The 17,817-nt window shown below is 56.0% G+C and overlaps 2 protein-coding genes across 2 annotated transcripts; one reads left to right on the top strand and one right to left on the bottom strand.

The window, feature by feature from the left end:
- Nucleotides 1–3,212: 3,212 nt before the first annotated feature.
- On the top strand, nt 3,213–10,397 carry BESB_014830 (putative 2-oxoglutarate dehydrogenase e1 component; the record flags this gene model as incomplete). The annotated part of the gene is made up of 11 exons (XM_029360212.1): nt 3,213–5,069; nt 5,381–5,482; nt 5,982–6,048; nt 6,497–6,693; nt 7,052–7,217; nt 7,760–7,906; nt 8,284–8,447; nt 8,804–8,967; nt 9,294–9,430; nt 9,750–9,878; nt 10,168–10,397. The coding sequence occupies 11 exons, from the start codon at nt 3,213–3,215 to the stop codon at nt 10,395–10,397; spliced, it is 3,360 nt and encodes a 1,119-aa protein (XP_029216879.1).
- A 2,948-nt stretch (nt 10,398–13,345) lies between these two features.
- On the bottom strand, nt 13,346–15,079 carry BESB_014820 (uncharacterized protein; the record flags this gene model as incomplete). Its single annotated transcript, XM_029360211.1, has 1 exon — nt 13,346–15,079. The coding sequence occupies one exon, from the start codon at nt 15,077–15,079 to the stop codon at nt 13,346–13,348; it is 1,734 nt and encodes a 577-aa protein (XP_029216878.1).
- Between the last annotated feature and the right edge of the window lie 2,738 nt (nt 15,080–17,817).

Here is a 17,817-nt window from a genome sequence, read left to right as displayed (position 1 = left end):
GGCAGCGCGGCCTCGCGACCTGCGCCGCGCTCCTGTACTCACCTATACATGCGCACATATATATATATATATATATATATATATATATATATATATATGCATATGTATGGATATGTGGGTATATATTATATAGGAATTTACAGGAGCGTGCGGAGTTGCAGTCCGGATAAAATGTCTATGCACGTGCGAGGAGATGCCTCGGAGGGGGGGGGGGGGGGGGGAGCGGGCGCCGCGCCGCGGAAGGAAGTGGACATGACGCGTGCATAAATGCATGTAGACATGTTTTTGCATGCGTACATATCCTCATAGATTTGGGTCTATTTTGTAGGGTACGTGCATGAGTCAAAGAAGGGCCCTCTGAGGTGAGGCTGCGGAAGACGCTGCTGCTGCGCAGTTGCGTTTGTGGATTTTCAGTCTGTCGTTTGCATGTAGATTTAGTCTCTGTTTCGTTGGAGACGGGCTCTCAGCCGCTTCGCCCTGTTTCTGCGAGAGGAAAAACCAAGCCTCGATCCATTTGTCTCACACACACACACACACACACCGCGTCATTTCTTCCGGTTTTTGGTATTTTCGACTTTTTTCTTGCCCTGTCTCTTGGCAGCCGAAGTTGCGAATGCGTTCGGTGCGCCTAAAAGCAGACTAGACTTCGCGAAAGCGTTTCGTGGCAGCTGTCTGGAAGAGCTGCGTCGATTGTCCATGGAACATGACGGAGAAGCTTTCTACGCGCATTCGAAAACGCATGAAGAACAATGCGAACCGAGCGGGCGGGTGCCATAAGCAGCCTGCGCGGCTTCGCTCTCTCGAGAACTCGCAGACTCAGGCACTCACAGTCGTCTCTGCTCGTAGAGTAAAAGCGACAGGGCAAAGAAGCTAACAAAGACACAGAATTTGAGAATTCAGTTGCTTTCGATGGAGCGATGGAAGGAAGGCTATGAGGAGGGGGGATAGTTGCAGCGCGTCGTCCTTCTTGTGCCTGTATAGTCAGCGCGCATTAGCACACGCGGAGTGGGATGCCTGAGTTAGGGGAACGCTGCTCCCCCTACCCGCACGTTGCGGCTTCCGTGTATTGATTCTGCGCGGAGTCGAGAATCCCGCGCGCGCCTTTTCTCTCACCCTTTAATCGATGAACCCGCAGCAGGAGCCAGCCGTGGAGTGGGGTCGTTCGAACACACGAGAGGAAGCTGTATGGAAGAAACGGAGGCCTGAGAGATGATGCGCCACCTTGCTCGGGAGTGATCCTGCACTTCTTTGCGCCGTCGTTTGAACGGATTCCAAAGAGGGAATGTGTACGCTGGACGGTTTCTCATACACATGCATCTATACATAAGGCTGGTATGCATGTGCGTGGCGTCTCGACGCCGGGGCACACCGACAGCATAGCGCTTGCCTCACGCCGGCGCCTGCGGCACACTGAACCGCCCACACCTCCAGAGACCTCTAAAGTGCCATACCCTGAAGTGTTTTCCCCGCAACAAGATCCGCCGCTTACGGACCGCGGTGTTGCCCGTATACATATATATGTATATGGAATTAGGGTTAGGTACTTGTGCAAAACACAGTATACGCTTATACATAGAGATAGATAGATATGCAGCTAGATGTATATGTATGCATCCCCACCAAGATGCAAGATATGCGTAGGTGTCTGAGTTGATGAATCCATACATGACCCATGCGGCTGCATTCGTTTTCATTGGGATCTCGTCTGCCTTTTTTGCGGCGAATCGGCAGGACGCCTCACTTCTCTCGTTGACTGCTTGTCCTGCGCCAGTTTCCCTCGCCTGCGTGAAGCACGGCCGTTGCCAGAGTGACGCGTCGCCGTTCGAATGCATTTGTGCCTTTTGAAAGATTTGCGTGATCGCGCTACAGGCAGGAGAGGTCGATTTTTGTTGATTCTTGCCGCTGGTGTTCTCTGTCGCCCTTCCGTCTGCTGTGAGAGCTGACTCGTCTTTCAACGCGGGGGGACGGGGGGACGGGGGGGGGGGGCGGTCGCTGCCTCGCCAGACTGTCTTTTTGGCGCGTCGTTGTTTGCGCTTTTTCGCTTTTCTTTCTTCTCTCTTGCTCTCTATTGCGTGTGTCTCAATCTTGTCGCGCCCGCTCATCAACGGCTTCGCGTCAGAATCTCTTTTTTGTCGCGTGTTCAGGCTCTCCAGGACGGCGTCCTTCTCTGCCGCCTCTGCGGAGATCGAGCGGCGCGCTGGTGATCTACCGAGCGAGGCCGTTCATGCGAAAAGCCTGGGATTTTCGATTCGCGCGCATCCCGCTTTCTTCGCTGTTGTAAAGTGGAAGCGAGGACTGGCTCTCCCTCTTTTTCCTGCATGCGCTTCCGTTTTCTTTCCCCTCCCAATTCGCGTGCCTTGTGTTGCGAGCGTTCGTATCGCTACGAGTTTTTTCGCTGTTCGCGCACGCGTTTCCGCTCCGCAGCCCCTTCGTCTCCTCGCCCGCACTGAGATAGGGCGACCGCGTTCCCATCCGCTGTTCCACGTCGTTTCCGCGCCTTCCCGAGCATTTCTTTCTTGACCTCGTCTGTTTTCGACGAGCTTCTTCTTCTCGTGCATCCTCCTCGTGCCGCTGCATGCACGCCGTCGCGCGTGCGTCGGCCGCGCCCGCTAAACTCGCCGAAGAGGTTCAGAGGAGACGACGGGTCTTTTCTCTCTGCTCGCGCTGCTATCTGCGTGGATAGAGACCGGAGGCGAAAGCGACCAGGATGAAGCCGCAGCGACGAGGCTGCATGCGCGGACGTATGACGACTGAGTGAACTGAGGAGGAGTTGAGCATTCTAAAACACGCACCCCCGGTAACGGGTTCACTGTGTGCTGGCGGTCTCCGCTCCTTTCTGCGAAGCTTCGGCTCCTTTCAGCGAACCTTCGGCTCCGTTTTGCAAATCGTCGCCTTCCGCCCGCTGCGGAGCCAGGCGACGCGCGAAAGCTCTTGCCGCCCTCCTCGGTCAGGAGACAGAGGAACTCAAGAGATCGACTCTCCGTACCTCCTGCAGCCCCTTCTGCGTTTGTCCCCCCCCCCCCCTCCCCACGCGGAAGGCCTTTGTTGCGAGCGTCCGCGCCCACCGAAGGCAGCCAAGAACTATGGAAAAAGAAGGAAACGCGGCTGTTCACTAGCGCGTCTCTCCAGATCCGGTTTCCTCCAGCGACTCTCGCGATTCTTCTGAGGCGTCCACCCCAACGTGCGTCCACGGTCTCCCCTCGCTGTTCACCATGCGGAGTCTTCGCCCCTTCGCGGCCTCGACTCGCGGTCGCGCCGAGCCGTCCAGCGGGCGCGCGGCGCCCCTGTCGCTCTCTCCGCTTCTGCGTCCTGCTGCTTCTCTCGCGTCGCTGCCGCGTGCTGCGCCTCTGTTTCCCTCGCAGCGCAGGAGACTCTTCTCCTCGCTCGGCGCGGCTGCGCCGCGGCGCGAAGGCCGGCTGGCGTTTCGCTCGGCGGTCGCGCGCGCCTTCTCCTCGCGGGCGGCGGCGGCGGACGCCTCGCTCGCCTCCGAGTCCTTCTTGACCGGCACGAGTGCGCCGTATGTCGAGCAGATGTATCGCGCCTGGCAGAAGGATCCTGCGGCGGTCCACGCGTCGTGGAACGCATACTTCACCAACGTGGCGAAGAACTTGCCTGCGGGCGCTTCCTTCTGCTTGCCTCCGCAGGGCGAGGCGCTGTCGTCGCCGGGGAGCGCGGTGCCTAACGGCACGCCTTACATCGCGAGCGCGCCAGGGTCGCTACCTGCGGGCGCGTCGTTCGTGACCCCAGAGTCACTGCCGGTCTCGTCGCAGCAGAGCGTGCACGACACCAGTCGGCTGATTCAAATGATTCGCGGCTACCAAATGCGAGGGCACGAGCTCGCCTCGGTCAATCCGCTGGCGCTGCCACAGGAGGCGCCGTTCGTCTCGAGCGTCCGCGGGCGCTACCCGGCGGGGAAGCTGGACTTCGAGACTTACGGCTTCACGCAGGCGGACTTGGACAAGGTCTACGACTGCCGCGTAGACGGCATGTGCGGCTTTCTTTCCCCGGAGCTGCCGCCGCGCCCGCTGCGGCAAATCATCAAGCGGCTGGAGGAGGCGTACTGCAGCACGATCGGCGTCGAGTATATGCACATTGGCGACCGCAACGTCTGCAACTTCATCCGGCAGTGGATCGAGACGCCGACAAAGTACGTGTTCTCCGCGGAGATGAAGAAGAAGATCCTCGCGCGGACGGCGCGCGCGCAGATGTTTGAGAACTTTTGCGGACAAAAGTTCAGCACGAGCAAGCGCTTCGGGTTGGACGGCTGCGAGACTATGATTGTGGCGATGAAGGCGCTGACGAAGAAGGCCGCGCGCGAGGGCGTCAACAGCGTGGTGATCGGCATGCCGCACCGCGGCCGGCTGAACGTGCTGGTGAACGTTCTGCACAAACCGATGCAGCAGCTGCTGTCGGAGTTCCTGGGCGTCACTTCGTACTCCTCCGCGTCGTGGGGCAACTCGGGCGACGTCAAGTATCACCTCGGCGTCGAGTTCGACCACTTCGACGCGGACGCGCAGCGCTACATCCACATGGGGGTTCTGGCGAATCCGTCGCACCTCGAGGCAGTGGATCCTCTCGTCATCGGGCAGGCGCGCGCGCAGCAGTACTACTCGGAGGACGGAGACGGCACGAAGGTGTTGCCGATTATTCTGCACGGCGACGCCTCGCTCGCAGGCCAGGGCGTCGTCTACGAGACGCTGCAGATGTCGCAGCTGCCCAACTACCGCGTCGGAGGCGCGATTCACATTGTCGTCAACAACCAGGTCGGCTTCACGACGAACCCCGTCGACTCCGGCAGCGGCAGATACTGCACAGACATCGCCAAGGCCCTCGACGCGCCCGTCTTCCACGTGAACGCCGACGACCCCGAGGCTGTGACCTTTGTCAGCGAAATGGCGCTCGAGTACCGGCAGCGATTCAAGGGCGACGTCTTCATCGACATCGTCGGATACCGCCGCCTCGGTCACAACGAACTCGACATGCCCAAATTCACTCAACCCAGAATGTATAACCTCATCGCCAAAAAGAAAACCGTCTTTGAACTCTACGCAGACAAACTCAAAAACGAGGTACGACACAACAACAAGGGGGCGAAGGGGGGGGGGGGAAGGGGAGGAGGTAAAGCAAGAGAGAGGGGCACGCAAAAGGGCGCGAAGCGGAGGAGGTGCGCGGGTGATCTTGCCAGCTCCCGACGGGGAGAGACGACAGAGAGAGAAGAAGAGAACGAAAGAAAGAGATAGAGCGGGAGCGGCTGTGTGTGTGTGTGTGTGTCGGGCTGGTGAGGGCGCGCCGCAGACAAGAGACGGGAAGAAGTCTTGGAGGAGAGAAAGAAGAGAGGGATCGGCAACGCGTGTGGCTGTCGCGCCGTGTGGCTGTGCAGGGTGTCGTCGATGAGGCGGATCTCCAGCGCCTGAAGCAAAACATCCTTGCGTTCTACAACGCGGAATACGAAAAATGTAGAGACTTCCTCCCTCGTCAGCAGGTATGCCTTTTTCCTCGGCCTGCTGGTGGTCATGACGCGCCGCAGAACGGCTCGCTCTTTCTCGAGGAGAGTCGAACGGAGTCTCCTTTGAATCGCGCACAGAGGAAACCTACGCCGGAGGCAGCCGCGCAAGTGCTCGACTGTCGCTCGTCTCCCCTCGTTTCACCGATTGATCAAGGACTCGTTCCTGCGGGTTCCGTTATATAGTCAAAAATGTCTATCATTCTGTTTATCTGTCTATGTATGTATATTACCTATTACTTACTTATCCATCTGTCTGCGGCGACCTATCGATCTATCTATCTACGTATCTATATGTTTCGCGCATCTCTCGGCAGAGGGCGATATTCGCGCTTCCCTCGGTGCAGGCAAGCATTTTGCGCGCCGGCATGTCTGTCTATCTAAAGATCTACGTATAAATATATGCGCGTGTGCTGGTGCGTGTATTTCATTTTGGTCTTAGAGAGAGAATGCGTTTTTTTTTGCGCATGTGTTTCAGTACGAATACTCGCCGCAGTGGAAGCATCTGCTGCGTCCCGACGTGCCTGCAGCTCCGCAGTTGACTGGTAAGAAGAAAAGAGCATGCCCGAGCGGTTTTGCTTCTCCTCTCTCGCCTCCTTCCATTTGTCAAACGAGCCTGTCAAGCGGCGTTGGCATAGCGTATTTTCAGTGCCCGAGACCCCGAATACATGTTTGCATACGTATATATATATATATATATATATATTCACACATATACATACATTTAAATATATATGTATATATATTTGTGTGAAGCGGCGAGAGGCCGTCGACGAGCCTCGCCTCCGGTCGCACCACCTCTGCACGTGTTCACACATAGGTGTTTTTATTTTTAAATACATGTACATTTGCTTCAGATTCGTACCGCGTTTTCTCGGTCCTCGTTGGCTGCGAGAACTCTGCGTGTCACTCTCTCCCCAGGCCCGGAGGTGTGCCCGCGCGTTTTCGTTTTTCTGTGTGAGGGTTTTTCTTTTGCGTGTGAGTTTTTTTCAGGTGTGCCTCTGGAGCGTCTGCGGGAGTTGGGCACGAGGATTTTCACTCTGCCTGCGAACTTCAACGTGCATCCAACAGTTGGAAAGATCTTCAAGGAGAGACTGAACGCGATCCAGGCTGCGCCTGACCAGAACTTAATCGACTTTGGCACTGCGGAAAACCTCTGCTACGCGACGCTCCTCTCCGACGGCTTCCACGTAAGGCGATCGCGCTTCACGCCCTATTTTCTCTTGTGCATGCGACGCGTTCGTGGATGTAGGGAGAACTGCCTCTGCATCAGGCGCATTCATGTCCTGCGCGAAGTTAGTCCGAGGGATGTATATCTGTTGTGAGTAAATAAGTGGAGTTTTTATCGTCGAGCGTAGCATGTGGGCGGGTGTCTATTCATTCAAGCATGCGCATGTGTCTGCAGAAGCTCTTTTCCGTCCAAAGGCTGCTGCGTTGCATGCGCGGGGCAGCGAAGCCCGCAGAGAGAGAGAGAGCGGCGTCCACAGAAGAGAAGGGCGTCGCGACTGTGTGAGACTCGGTTTTTTTTCCTTTTTTCTTTTTTTTCAGGTGCGCATTGCAGGCCAGGACGTGCAGCGAGGCACCTTCTCGCATCGGCACGCGGTGCTGCATGATCAGACGACGTTTGAGCCCTACTCGATTTTCGATGCCCTGAGCCAATACGGCTTCCCTCACAAGATTCAAATCGCAAACTCGCTCCTCTCGGAGTATGCTGGTGAGTGTGGAACCCGCGAGGCGCTCACGCAGGCAGTCACAGCGCGCAGAAGTCCTTATAAGTCTGTATCTCTATACCTATACATATATATATCTGTGTGTCTCTCTGTCTCCCTATATATCTATATATATATATGCATATATGTCTGTCTGTCTGTCTGCGTTTATTTGTATGCTATATATCAATGTATATATCAATCTCCAGTCTATGTATATATCTATCTCTGTAGGTTCTGCTGGTGTATAGACTGTCGCGCGCATCTTTTTTGAGGTGCGGAAGGCTAGCGCTTGCCTGCACAGCATCGAGAGATGAGGGCCTACATCTCTTGTGCGAGACATGGACCCTCGAGGCTGCCATCCCACAATTATGTACGCGGGCGCAGGTGCACCTGTTGATATGTATATATGTGTATATGTGTATGCCATGCATGAGCAACGCTGTCTGCAGCTCTGCCTTCAAATATATATATATATATATATATGTAGTGACTTGTGCAGCGAGTTGCCTGCTAACTCTGTGATCGGTTTCCGGTTGTCTTGCAGCGATGGGCTACGAGCTCGGCTACTCGCTGGAGCACCCCGATTCGCTTTGCATCTGGGAGGCGCAATTCGGCGACTTCGCGAACGGCGCCCAGATCATCATTGACCAGTTCATCGCCAGCGGAGAAGTCAAATGGAACAAACAAACAGGTATCTCGCGGCCTGACGAAGCGCCGAGCGCTTTGCACACACTAGAAAGCCTATGGCACATGTACACGCGTATATATGAGTATATGTATCAGTATACTATACTATGGTACTATATGTTAAGTATATATGATGTATCTATAGAAAAATATATGGATACATGTAAATATGTATGTATATGCGTGGCTGATGGATCGCTGCCCGAGTGGCGAGGGCAGACACCAATTCCTCTCCACATACATGTAAATACACATGTATATATGTACGTATATCTGCATATATATGCATATATACTGGTGTATACTTGTAGATGTAAGTAGATTTCTGTATGCTCTCCGCACATCAGTAATGTTGTCGCGCGGTGTGTCGGGAATTTCCAGGCATTGTGGTGATGCTGCCGCACGGCTACGACGGGCAGGGCCCCGAGCACTCTTCGGGCCGCATTGAGAGAATTCTTCAGCTCTGCGACGACCGCGAGGACGTCATCCATCAAGAAAACTGGGAACTGGAGAAATCTAGCATCATCCAGCAGCACAACTTGCAGGTAAACCCGTTCGTGCTCGCGTGCGGCGGCTTCCCAGTCCGTATCTCCTCGTGTCTCCTCTGAGACGGTGTCTTTCTTGCTCTTTTTCCCTCTCTCTTTCTCTCGCGCTCTCTTTTCCACCGGACTGCGGCTGGCTCCGCGTCTCCGACCCTCCCTCTGTCACGATGCGTCCGGGGAGGGGGAGTGGCGGGGGGGGGGAAGGGTCGACGGGAGCCGTCTGCTGTCGCGTCTGCTCGCTGTCGGATTGTCTGTCTCTCTCTGGAGTGCTTCGGCTCTCCATCGACGCGTCTTGTTTCGCTGTTTGTCCTCTGAGGGCGGCAGTAACGCTTGTTGTGGCGCGCCGCGCATGCGTTCAGGTCATCGTCCCCAGCACGCCCGCGAACACCTTCCACGCGCTGCGCCGGCAGGTGCACCGCGAGTTCCGCAAACCGCTCATCATTTTCTCTCCCAAGCGAATGCTTAAGATGAGAGCGGCGATGTGCACACTGAACCAGCTCAACGAAGGCACGCGCTTCAGAAGGTGCGTTTGCTGTGGCGTGCGAGGCGGTTTTTGTTTTTTGCTTTTCTGAGTCTCCATGCTGGGGGGCGAGCGAGGCTGCTGTCGCTAAAGAAGTCGGGCTCTTTCCTGTTTGTAGGGACGTTAACCAACGCGAGACGCTCCCACGCGGTACGCTGAGGCAGCGCACCCGCGCGAGTGTCGAGGCATGCAGATACGCACATGTATCTACATTCGTCTTGCTGATACGCATATATATATATATATATATATAGAGAGAGAGAGAGAGCGTTAGTGGAGGACAAGGGAGAGCTTCATGAGGTTAAGTTGCTATGTGTTCTCGTTTGCAGATACATTCCGGATAAGACTGCCGAGCCCGAGAAGGTGACGCGGCTCATCGCGTGCAGCGGTCAAGTCTACTACGACCTCATCGCCGGAAGAGAAAAAATCAAGAATGGAGATCCCGGCAAGACGGAGGTCGCTCCTGGTGCGTGGTTTTCTTTTGCTCTTCCTCCTTTTTTTTCGAGGTCTTCCGCCTTTTTTTACACTCCTCGACTTCCCTTCTGCCGCGTGGATCGGCCTCGCCGGTCTCCGGCGCCCGCAACTCCTGTTAGCACTCGTCTAGCCTCAACCCGTCGCCGTACATAGGGCGACGCCGCGCGCGTGAACGAAGCGCCATCCGGGGCTACTCCACGTCTTCTTTCAAGTTCCGCTGTCGCCTTTGCGTGCGGTTGCTTGTATTGGGCGTCGTGCCTCTCTGGTTTCTTCAACCGCACTGCATTTTTCTGCATTTTTCTTCTTTTCAGGCGACAAAATCGCGATTGCGCGAGTGGAGCAGCTCTCGCCCTTCCCGTTTGACCTCTTCATCCAGGATCTGCAGCGCTACCCGAACCTGAAGTCGGTCGTCTGGGCACAGGAGGAGCCGATGAACCAAGGTACGAACTTCTTGAATGGGGGGTCAGCGTCAACTCCAATAAAAGACACTCTCGTTTGTAGACTGCAGAAGAGGATTTAAGTTGTACGGACCTCAGCAGATCCAATAACGTATGACATTATCCTTTCTAAAAAGCTGCAGATAACGTCCGTTATAGGGCGCCCAGCGATAGAGGCGACGCCCCCCCCTTCCCTTGCGTCTTTCTCTGGCGACTTCCGCGTCTTGGGCTTCTACTCTCGCTGCCTTCACGGCCTCTGCGCTCGTGTTTTGCTCTTCGCTTCCTTCGCCAGGCGCGTGGTTTTACACCTCGAAGCGCATCGAGTCTTCACTGCGGCATCTGGGCTACCCGAATGAGATCCGCGCGCCGATCTACGCCGGCCGCGACGTCTGCGCGGCGACGGCCGTCGGCGACAAGAAGCTACACGACGAAGAACTGGCGCAGCTCCTCGACGACGCACTGGATCTTAATCGCACTACGCATTCCTACCTCGAAAAATACATAAACGAACAGGACAAATAAAGCACTTTGCGATTTCATACATATACACATCTCTAGCGCGGAGGGGGGAGGGAGGGCCTTCTCGCCTGTGAAAGTGAATGCGTTTACAATCGTCCTATATATATATATATATATATATATATATATATATATATATATTTGTATGTCTATATATATGTGTGTACGCCAGCACGTAGGAGGAAAGAAGGCGCAAACGAAGAAATCGCAAGTGAGGACGTGCGCCTATTGGTTGAATACACTCCGTTCATCTGATGGCACGCGACACTCGAGAGCGCAGCTCTCTGTGCACTCAAACTTCAAAAACACGGAGATGTCTACGTATCCACGCGACGTCGAGCCGTGCCTCGGGAGCCCCTGAGTTGTTGCACAGCCGCCGCGTCTCTGAGAAACACGAGGAAGTCTAGAAAAAGAACCAAGATGTGCGAACGCTGGCGCAGTTGGAGACATGCTTTCCAGTGCCTCGGGCGAGAGCGGCGCTGGCTAAACTGCAGCGAACATGTGAAACTGTGGAGGCGGCTGTCGTGGCGGCGTCTATCAGCTCTATGAGACGCGCCTTAGACGTGTGTGTGTGTGTGTGACGACTGCGCACCTTAACTCGAGTCGAAAGCCATGAAAAACGCTAAAGGAACCACGGCAGTCCGCGAGGCAAACACGGCCTTCGAGTCGAGGCTCCGCACGCCCCGCCGAAGGCGAGGGGTTGAAGAGTTGCGCGAAAGACAAGCCGTCGCCTGCGACAGTTCGAGCGAGACGCAGCTGGCGTCAAACTCCTGATTCACTGAAAAACGCATAGGCGACTCATACAGGCGCAATTGTACGCGTACGCGGGAGCACGCAGGAAGCGCGTGAGGCGTGCGAGTCGGGCGCGCAAAGGATGAAGGAACGCTGTGACATTTTTTCACGCAGCTGTCAACACACTATCGCATCTGTTTAAATTCGCAGACACATGTGTGCCCCTTTCTTTCATCACTACTTCTATATGGATGTGTGTGTGGCTGCGCTCTATAGTGACCAGCGGGAGAGATGCGCCACTGTATTCTGCCCTCTATAAAAAAGGACATACATATATATATAAATAAAATTGTGCATGTAGATATATATATATATATATATATATAGATATTGATGAATCGTAGTGCTCATGTATCTGCCTGTATGCTAGCTGTATTCGTTTACTTCTCTGCGTCGCGGGCGGGGGTGTGTACGCGTGCCTCTTTTGTGCTTCCAGGCGAACGCGCACATGTGACCGATGAGAAGGGTCGCGGCGCGCTGAAATCGACGGGAGGCGGTGCCTCGTAGCGCAGTGGCAGAACGGCTGCGCAGGCCTCTCCCAATTGTTTTCCCTCACCTGCACGGATTTGAAAAGGAGGCGCGAGATCAACCGCAGAGTCCCTACACGCCACCTTTCTGTCTTTGCCTCCGTACATATACACATACGCACACTGGAGTGCTATATATATATACACACACATGTACACGCAGCGGTCACGAGGGCAGAAATCGGCAATTCCGTGACAACGAAATGCTGCAGGAAAAGAAAAGTTGCGGAGGCGCTGTTCGCAAAAAGGCCTCGAACCGTCGCGTGTCTTCGCTTCTCCGCTCGGTTTCCTCGTCCCAAACCTTCCACACTTCACTGCCGTCTTCCGCCTTGCCCTTTTTTTCGTTTTCTCGCTGAAAAACTGGCGCGCGCGTCCCCGAGCAGGTGGATTTCTGTTGTCCCTCGCAGCTTGGCTACCCGCTTCCCTCTACTCGTCTCCTCCAGCAGTCTCTTTTCCTAAGACGGTCTCTCCCCACACCGTCGCACGCGAACCCTCAGCCGGATGGCCCCCCCAAGTCTCTGCGCTCGAGGAGACACTTTTGTTCTACGGACCACACAGACAAAAATTCGCTCTCGACGCGAGCGCGCCCGCGTGCAGCCTCTATGAGACCCGCCATCCAACCTCCCTCGCACCCCTCGAAATTTCCCCGTCGCACACACATACGTAGAAGTATATAAACATATAAATGCAGAACACATATGTCTGCTCGCAGCGCCCGGCGACGCAGTCCCGCCGCAGCGCCACCCGCTCTTCAACAGTTGACCCTGCGTTCTGAGGCCGCGACGGTCTCGCTCTCTCTCTCTCCCCTGCGAGCGTATGGACGCATACAGATACGTGTATATAAACAACTCTACGATTCTGAATGCGTTTGGTTGAGTACACTACAAAATGCCATTTGCTTGACGTACGAAAAATAAATCTGAAGGCCAAAAGAGTTGCTGCCATTGCGTCTTCCACGAGCGCTAGATGTATGCCAGGAAAAAAGAAATGTCACTCCCTTCTTCCACTCACGCACGCAGATGCACATCTACAAAATCGACTACAGATGCATATATACATACGTATACATACATGTCCACATAACGGAGTTCCTGCACTCTCTGTCATCTATACACACATACGCGACCCCCTGTTCCGTTCCTTCGATGCGCTAAATTGCCGCAACCATCTGCGAAATTGGCGCAAAAAGTTTCTCGTACACGCCGCTACCGAATCCGATCACAAACACATACACATACATGTCTTTGATGTCGATCGATACAGAGGTCATTACGTTTATACATAAATGAGGTAAGACGAACGCGGGGCGTCACCGCTGCATCCTCCCCAACAGATGTCTCTCCGCCGTTCTTCTCTTGCCTTTCCTACGTTTGCGTATCTCCAATTTTCCGCACCTCTCCCAGAGACGCACTCTACTCAACTCGACGCATGCGAAGCACACAGACACATGCGATGGCATGCCCGAGATCGGCGCCCACCGCGCGCATTCCTCCTTCCCCCCCTTCCGCGAGGGAGTCATCGCGTCTTCTTCCACTCTCCCGCACCACCAGCCCTGCCTGCCTCCCTCTACTGCAGAAGCCTCTCTGCGCAGCAAGCGAGGGCCTCGGAAGGTCTACCCAAATTTTTCTGAGTCTACGCGAGCGCGCAGACAACTCGACGCGGCTTCTCGGGGCTCGGCTGCCGCAGTCGCTCAGCGGCGTCGGCGTCGCCCTTCGCGCTCTGCCCGCAGCCGGCCCCTAAGAAGGCGCAGGGGACTGGAACCTGCGAGGGGTCCGGCGGCCGCATGAAGACAGGCAGCGCGAAAGTGCCTGGCGCTGAGAGCCCAAACGTCGGCGCAGGAGGGAACGGCGGAAAGGCGCCGACGCCCGGCTTCGTGCGCGGCTCTTTGGCAGCCAGAAGAACGCGCGTCTTCTCCTTCGGGCGCTGAAATCCTGCGCCGTCGCCCTTACGGGCGGTGCCTCTCCCCTCCGGATTCCCCCGCGCCGGCGCCTCACACGGCCGCGCGGGCGCCGAAACGCAGGCAGTCTCCCCGCCCGGCGTGGGGGGTCTAAAGGGTGGCAGCGCCCCTGGCGAGAGGAATGCCTCCGGAAGCGGAAACGCAGGTGCCAGCACGCCGCTCGCTGCGCGCGCCTGCGCTCGCGTCGGCGGCGTCGACTCCCTCCAGCTGCGTTCTCCGCAGAAGCCCTCCGCGCTTCTGCTGTCGCGGTGCGCCAGAGGCGCGGGATGGAAGGAAGACGAGAGAAGAGGCAGGGAGGCGCGGTGAACCGAAGGAAACGACGCCGACGCATGGAGCGCAGGAACAGACGAAGAAGAAAGGAAAGTCGCCTGTCCCTTCCCGTTCTTCTCGCCCTGACGCTTCAAAAGTGCCAACAAGCGATTGCCCTTCTCGCGGTGTCGCTCTTGCAGCGCAGCCTCCTCCCCTGAGAGCGACGGCGAAGAACGCGACAAGGCGAGCGCAGTCGGCAACGGGGATGAAGCGGGAGACGAAGAGAGAGAAGAAGGCGAATGAAGAGAGGAAAACGAGAGAGACTTCTGCCGAAGCAGTGCAATCAGTCGCGACGTTGTTCTGCAGGTGCCCTCGGCAGGGAGGAGACTCGCGGGTTGGACTGGGCTGCAGGAAGTGTTTGGCACCGAGAGCGAAGGCGGTGCGGGGGAAGGCGGCTGCGAGAGCCCTTCATTCTTTGGCACATTTTCCTTCCCTTTCTCTCCCTTCTTCTCTCCTTTTCTCCTCTTCGCCTTGGCGGTCTTCGTCCCCGCCGCCGCAGATCCGCACTCCGCCTTCTTGCCTTCTCTTCTGCCGTCTGCGCTGCCGTCACTGCCTTCCTTCTCGCGCGTGTCGCGGCCTCTGTCTCCTCGCTTCTTCGCCTTCAAGGCCTCATCGGTGGAGCGCGCCCGGCTCACTCCACTTTCTTTCGTCTCAAGCTCGGGAGAGAGAGATGCCGCGACCTCGGCAAGTCCCGCCGAAGAGGCGCCTGCTGAGCCCGTCGCGGCTTTCTTGCTCCCCAGCCGCGCCGCGTCCTTCGCATGCGCCTTCCTGCCTTTCTCGCCCGCCCCCCTCCCCTCACCTCGCGACCCAAAGCCGGCCTCGGGCGCAGGCGCGGCCTCCGCCGCCGCTCGCGGCGACGACCCACCAGAAGAGGGAGAAAGCACCGACGCGCGGCGCGCAGGGGCAGCGCCACGCAGGGCTGCGAAGTTTCCCTCTCCCACCCCTGCAGGCACCACGGGGGATTTCTCGGAAGGTGACCCTCTGCTCGTTCTCTTCTTCACTTTCCTCTTGTCGTCCTCGCCGTCTTGGCCCGGGAGCCTGCGGCTCCACCTCCCGCCAGCCACCGGGCCCTCTGCCTCGGCAAAATATGAAAACGCCATGCTTGCTGCCCCCCCGAATTCAACGTGCATGCACCTAGTACGTGAAGCCGAATCGGCGACGTCAACGGTCCCAGTCGTCAGACTTCTTTTCAGAAACGGCGAAAACCCAACGCGTCCGAACGTCCGAACTGCGGGAATCAAACAACGCGGACACAAACCTGGAGTGGCACCCGATCAAAACGCAAACGCCCTCCCCAGCAACCTCGCTCCCATGCGCACATACATACGTAGATATGGCCTATACAGATCGCCCCGACACGAGCCCCCGCGAAAACTGAAACTGCAGACATCCACAACGCGATCGATAACTAACCACCGAACGCGGAAAAGCAGGCAGGCAAGCGTGGTACGCAGGCGGCGCACGAACGATCGGCGTACGCGCCTGAGAAAGCTTGGAGATTTCCCTCCCCTGGAAACCCAGCGACGTCGGCAATCGCGGCGGACTCACACTCCTCGGTACGAGAAACGCACCGCACTCGCATACCACAGTACATTCACGCACACTCTGCTCGTTATTGGCGTTTGCGCCTCCACTCGCGTCCTGCCCCGAAGACCTTCAGCCGCTACAGCGTCAAATGCGACACAGACACACCGCGAGCGGCGCCGGCGGGCGACAGGAGCCTTGCCACGACGAAAGGATAAAGTCTAGGACAAACAACTCTACCTACGCTCGCAGACACGCGTGTAAATGAAGACGCGTATCGTGAGCAGGCCTCAACTAAGCACAATCCGTTCCCGCACGTCTCGTGTCACCATGAGAGTCCGTGGGGGTGACGAAGAAGAGAGAAATACGATCCGAGAAGCACTCACACGCGTGCAGAGCACAAAGCAGGATACGCGCTGCCTGCAAGCGCCCAACGAGGCCGAAAGAAGGGAGACGGAACTACCTCTCTTCGTTCAAACGCGCAACCCGTACACGTAAGCGATCCACAGACGAAGAGAGCCTTTCTCTTCCCGCCACTACCGGTCACACCCCGGGCGCCGCTCCTCACACTGCGTGGACCGTGTACGTATACTTCGGGCGACACACACCGCGGGAACGGGACGCAGAAGTCCTCTTATGATACATTAAGCATTTGAAGACATATACGCATGCGGCTTATACCTTTGCGTAAGTCGCACACATGCATGTCATGTCTGTACGCTCCAGTAGCTGATAATGAGGACTACGCACACGCGTGTAAATCTATACGCGAATACACGAAACCGGTCTTACACGCACCTGTATCTCTTCGTATACGTCGAATCACAGCGGCCACGAAAGAAAGGAGAACACTGCGTCGTAGCCTCGAAAGAAAACGCGAAAATCCACCCGCGCGAACCACAACCCCACAGGCAACTACGGAAATTCTTTCTTCAGAAACACGCTTTACCCGGAAAAAAGTCTCTTCCTGGGTGTCTTCTTCCGATTCGGAGTACACCCAAAGAACACACAAGTCGTGGGGAGAGGACGGAACCCCAGGAAAAAAAAAAAAAATAGCCTCGACGAATCCTTCAAAATGCGCTACTGCGGAACTTAATGGACAGACGCGCAAGAGTCGTCACATAATCCGCACGAGCACGCACGTGCACATGTGTATGAATACGTAGACGTGGACGAATGTTATTATGTATGCCGACCCGCCTGTTCAATGCGGATCTCACTTGGCAAAACTAGTCCCAGCCCTCGATGCAACGCTGTAGGTGCTCTGTGCGACTCTGGTGTCTTTACACCTCAAGTCACCACAAAGAAAAGTCTCTTCCTTCTCTTTCTAGTGCCTGTTTGCTCCCGCACACGGAATCTGAAACCTGTCAAAAACAGCAGCGCGCTGAACACGCAAAACGCAAGGATACCCCACTTGCAGCAAGTGATACCCAGGTCTTCCCTCAGGACACAGAACCGGCACACTACGCTGGCATCTCAGAGCACTCCTCGATTCCAAGAGGACCTCAGCAGACACCGGAACCATGCAAATTGTGTCCTCTTCCTTCCCTCGAGACTGCGAACAAAGCGTGCGACACTCCCGCTCAGTCCACCTGGTGTATATACACCAGGCGCGAAGACGCTTGGGCAGGTGTATGTACGGTGGAGACCTACGGGTCCCGGGCTCACCACTTGGCGAGCTGAGAAAGAAAAAGACGGTTGCTAAGAGACGAAAAAGAAAGGAATTCTACATCAAAGCCAGAGCAACGGCGATAATCTTATCGAAAAAGCATGCTGATAAGCCTCTATCTTCCTTCCACCCTCTCCTTTCTCTGCTTCCGACTCCTTATTCCGAGAAACTGACACAGACCGACTCTCCTTCCGCTCTCTGTTTGTTCTGCTCCGCCTTCCTGAGAGCGTCAGTTTTCCATCCCCGACGACCTTTGCACATTTCATGCGTTTGCATACACGAACAAAGCTAGGAATGGATGCAGACGCAAAACGGGTGCCCGCCTATTCGTTTACAGTTCCCTCGCTGCAGTACGCATGAGCTTCATCCCGCCCGTCGCCTCCTGCCGCAACTGACGGGCTACAGAATATACGCACCTCCGACAGACAAATAAATATATGTGAATGCATATATACGCCCGTGTGGGTACGGAAACCAAATCTGTTAGACAGGCACTGTTGCAGGTTCGTCCGCGAGGCACAAGAACGCAACATCACACGCAGAAGCCCCTCACGATGCGCCTTCATGGACCTTGCCCTTTGACACCTTCTTTCAACGAATGATAATACCCATATAAGCAACGCATGCACAGAAGTATGCGGAGCG

The sequence above is a fragment of the Besnoitia besnoiti genome, chromosome IX (genome assembly GCF_002563875.1).
Source record: "Besnoitia besnoiti strain Bb-Ger1 chromosome IX, whole genome shotgun sequence".
In the NCBI taxonomy this organism is placed as follows: domain Eukaryota; phylum Apicomplexa; class Conoidasida; order Eucoccidiorida; family Sarcocystidae; genus Besnoitia; species Besnoitia besnoiti.
Note: the sequence above shows the minus strand (reverse complement) of the source record. Positions and strands in the feature narration are given on the sequence as shown.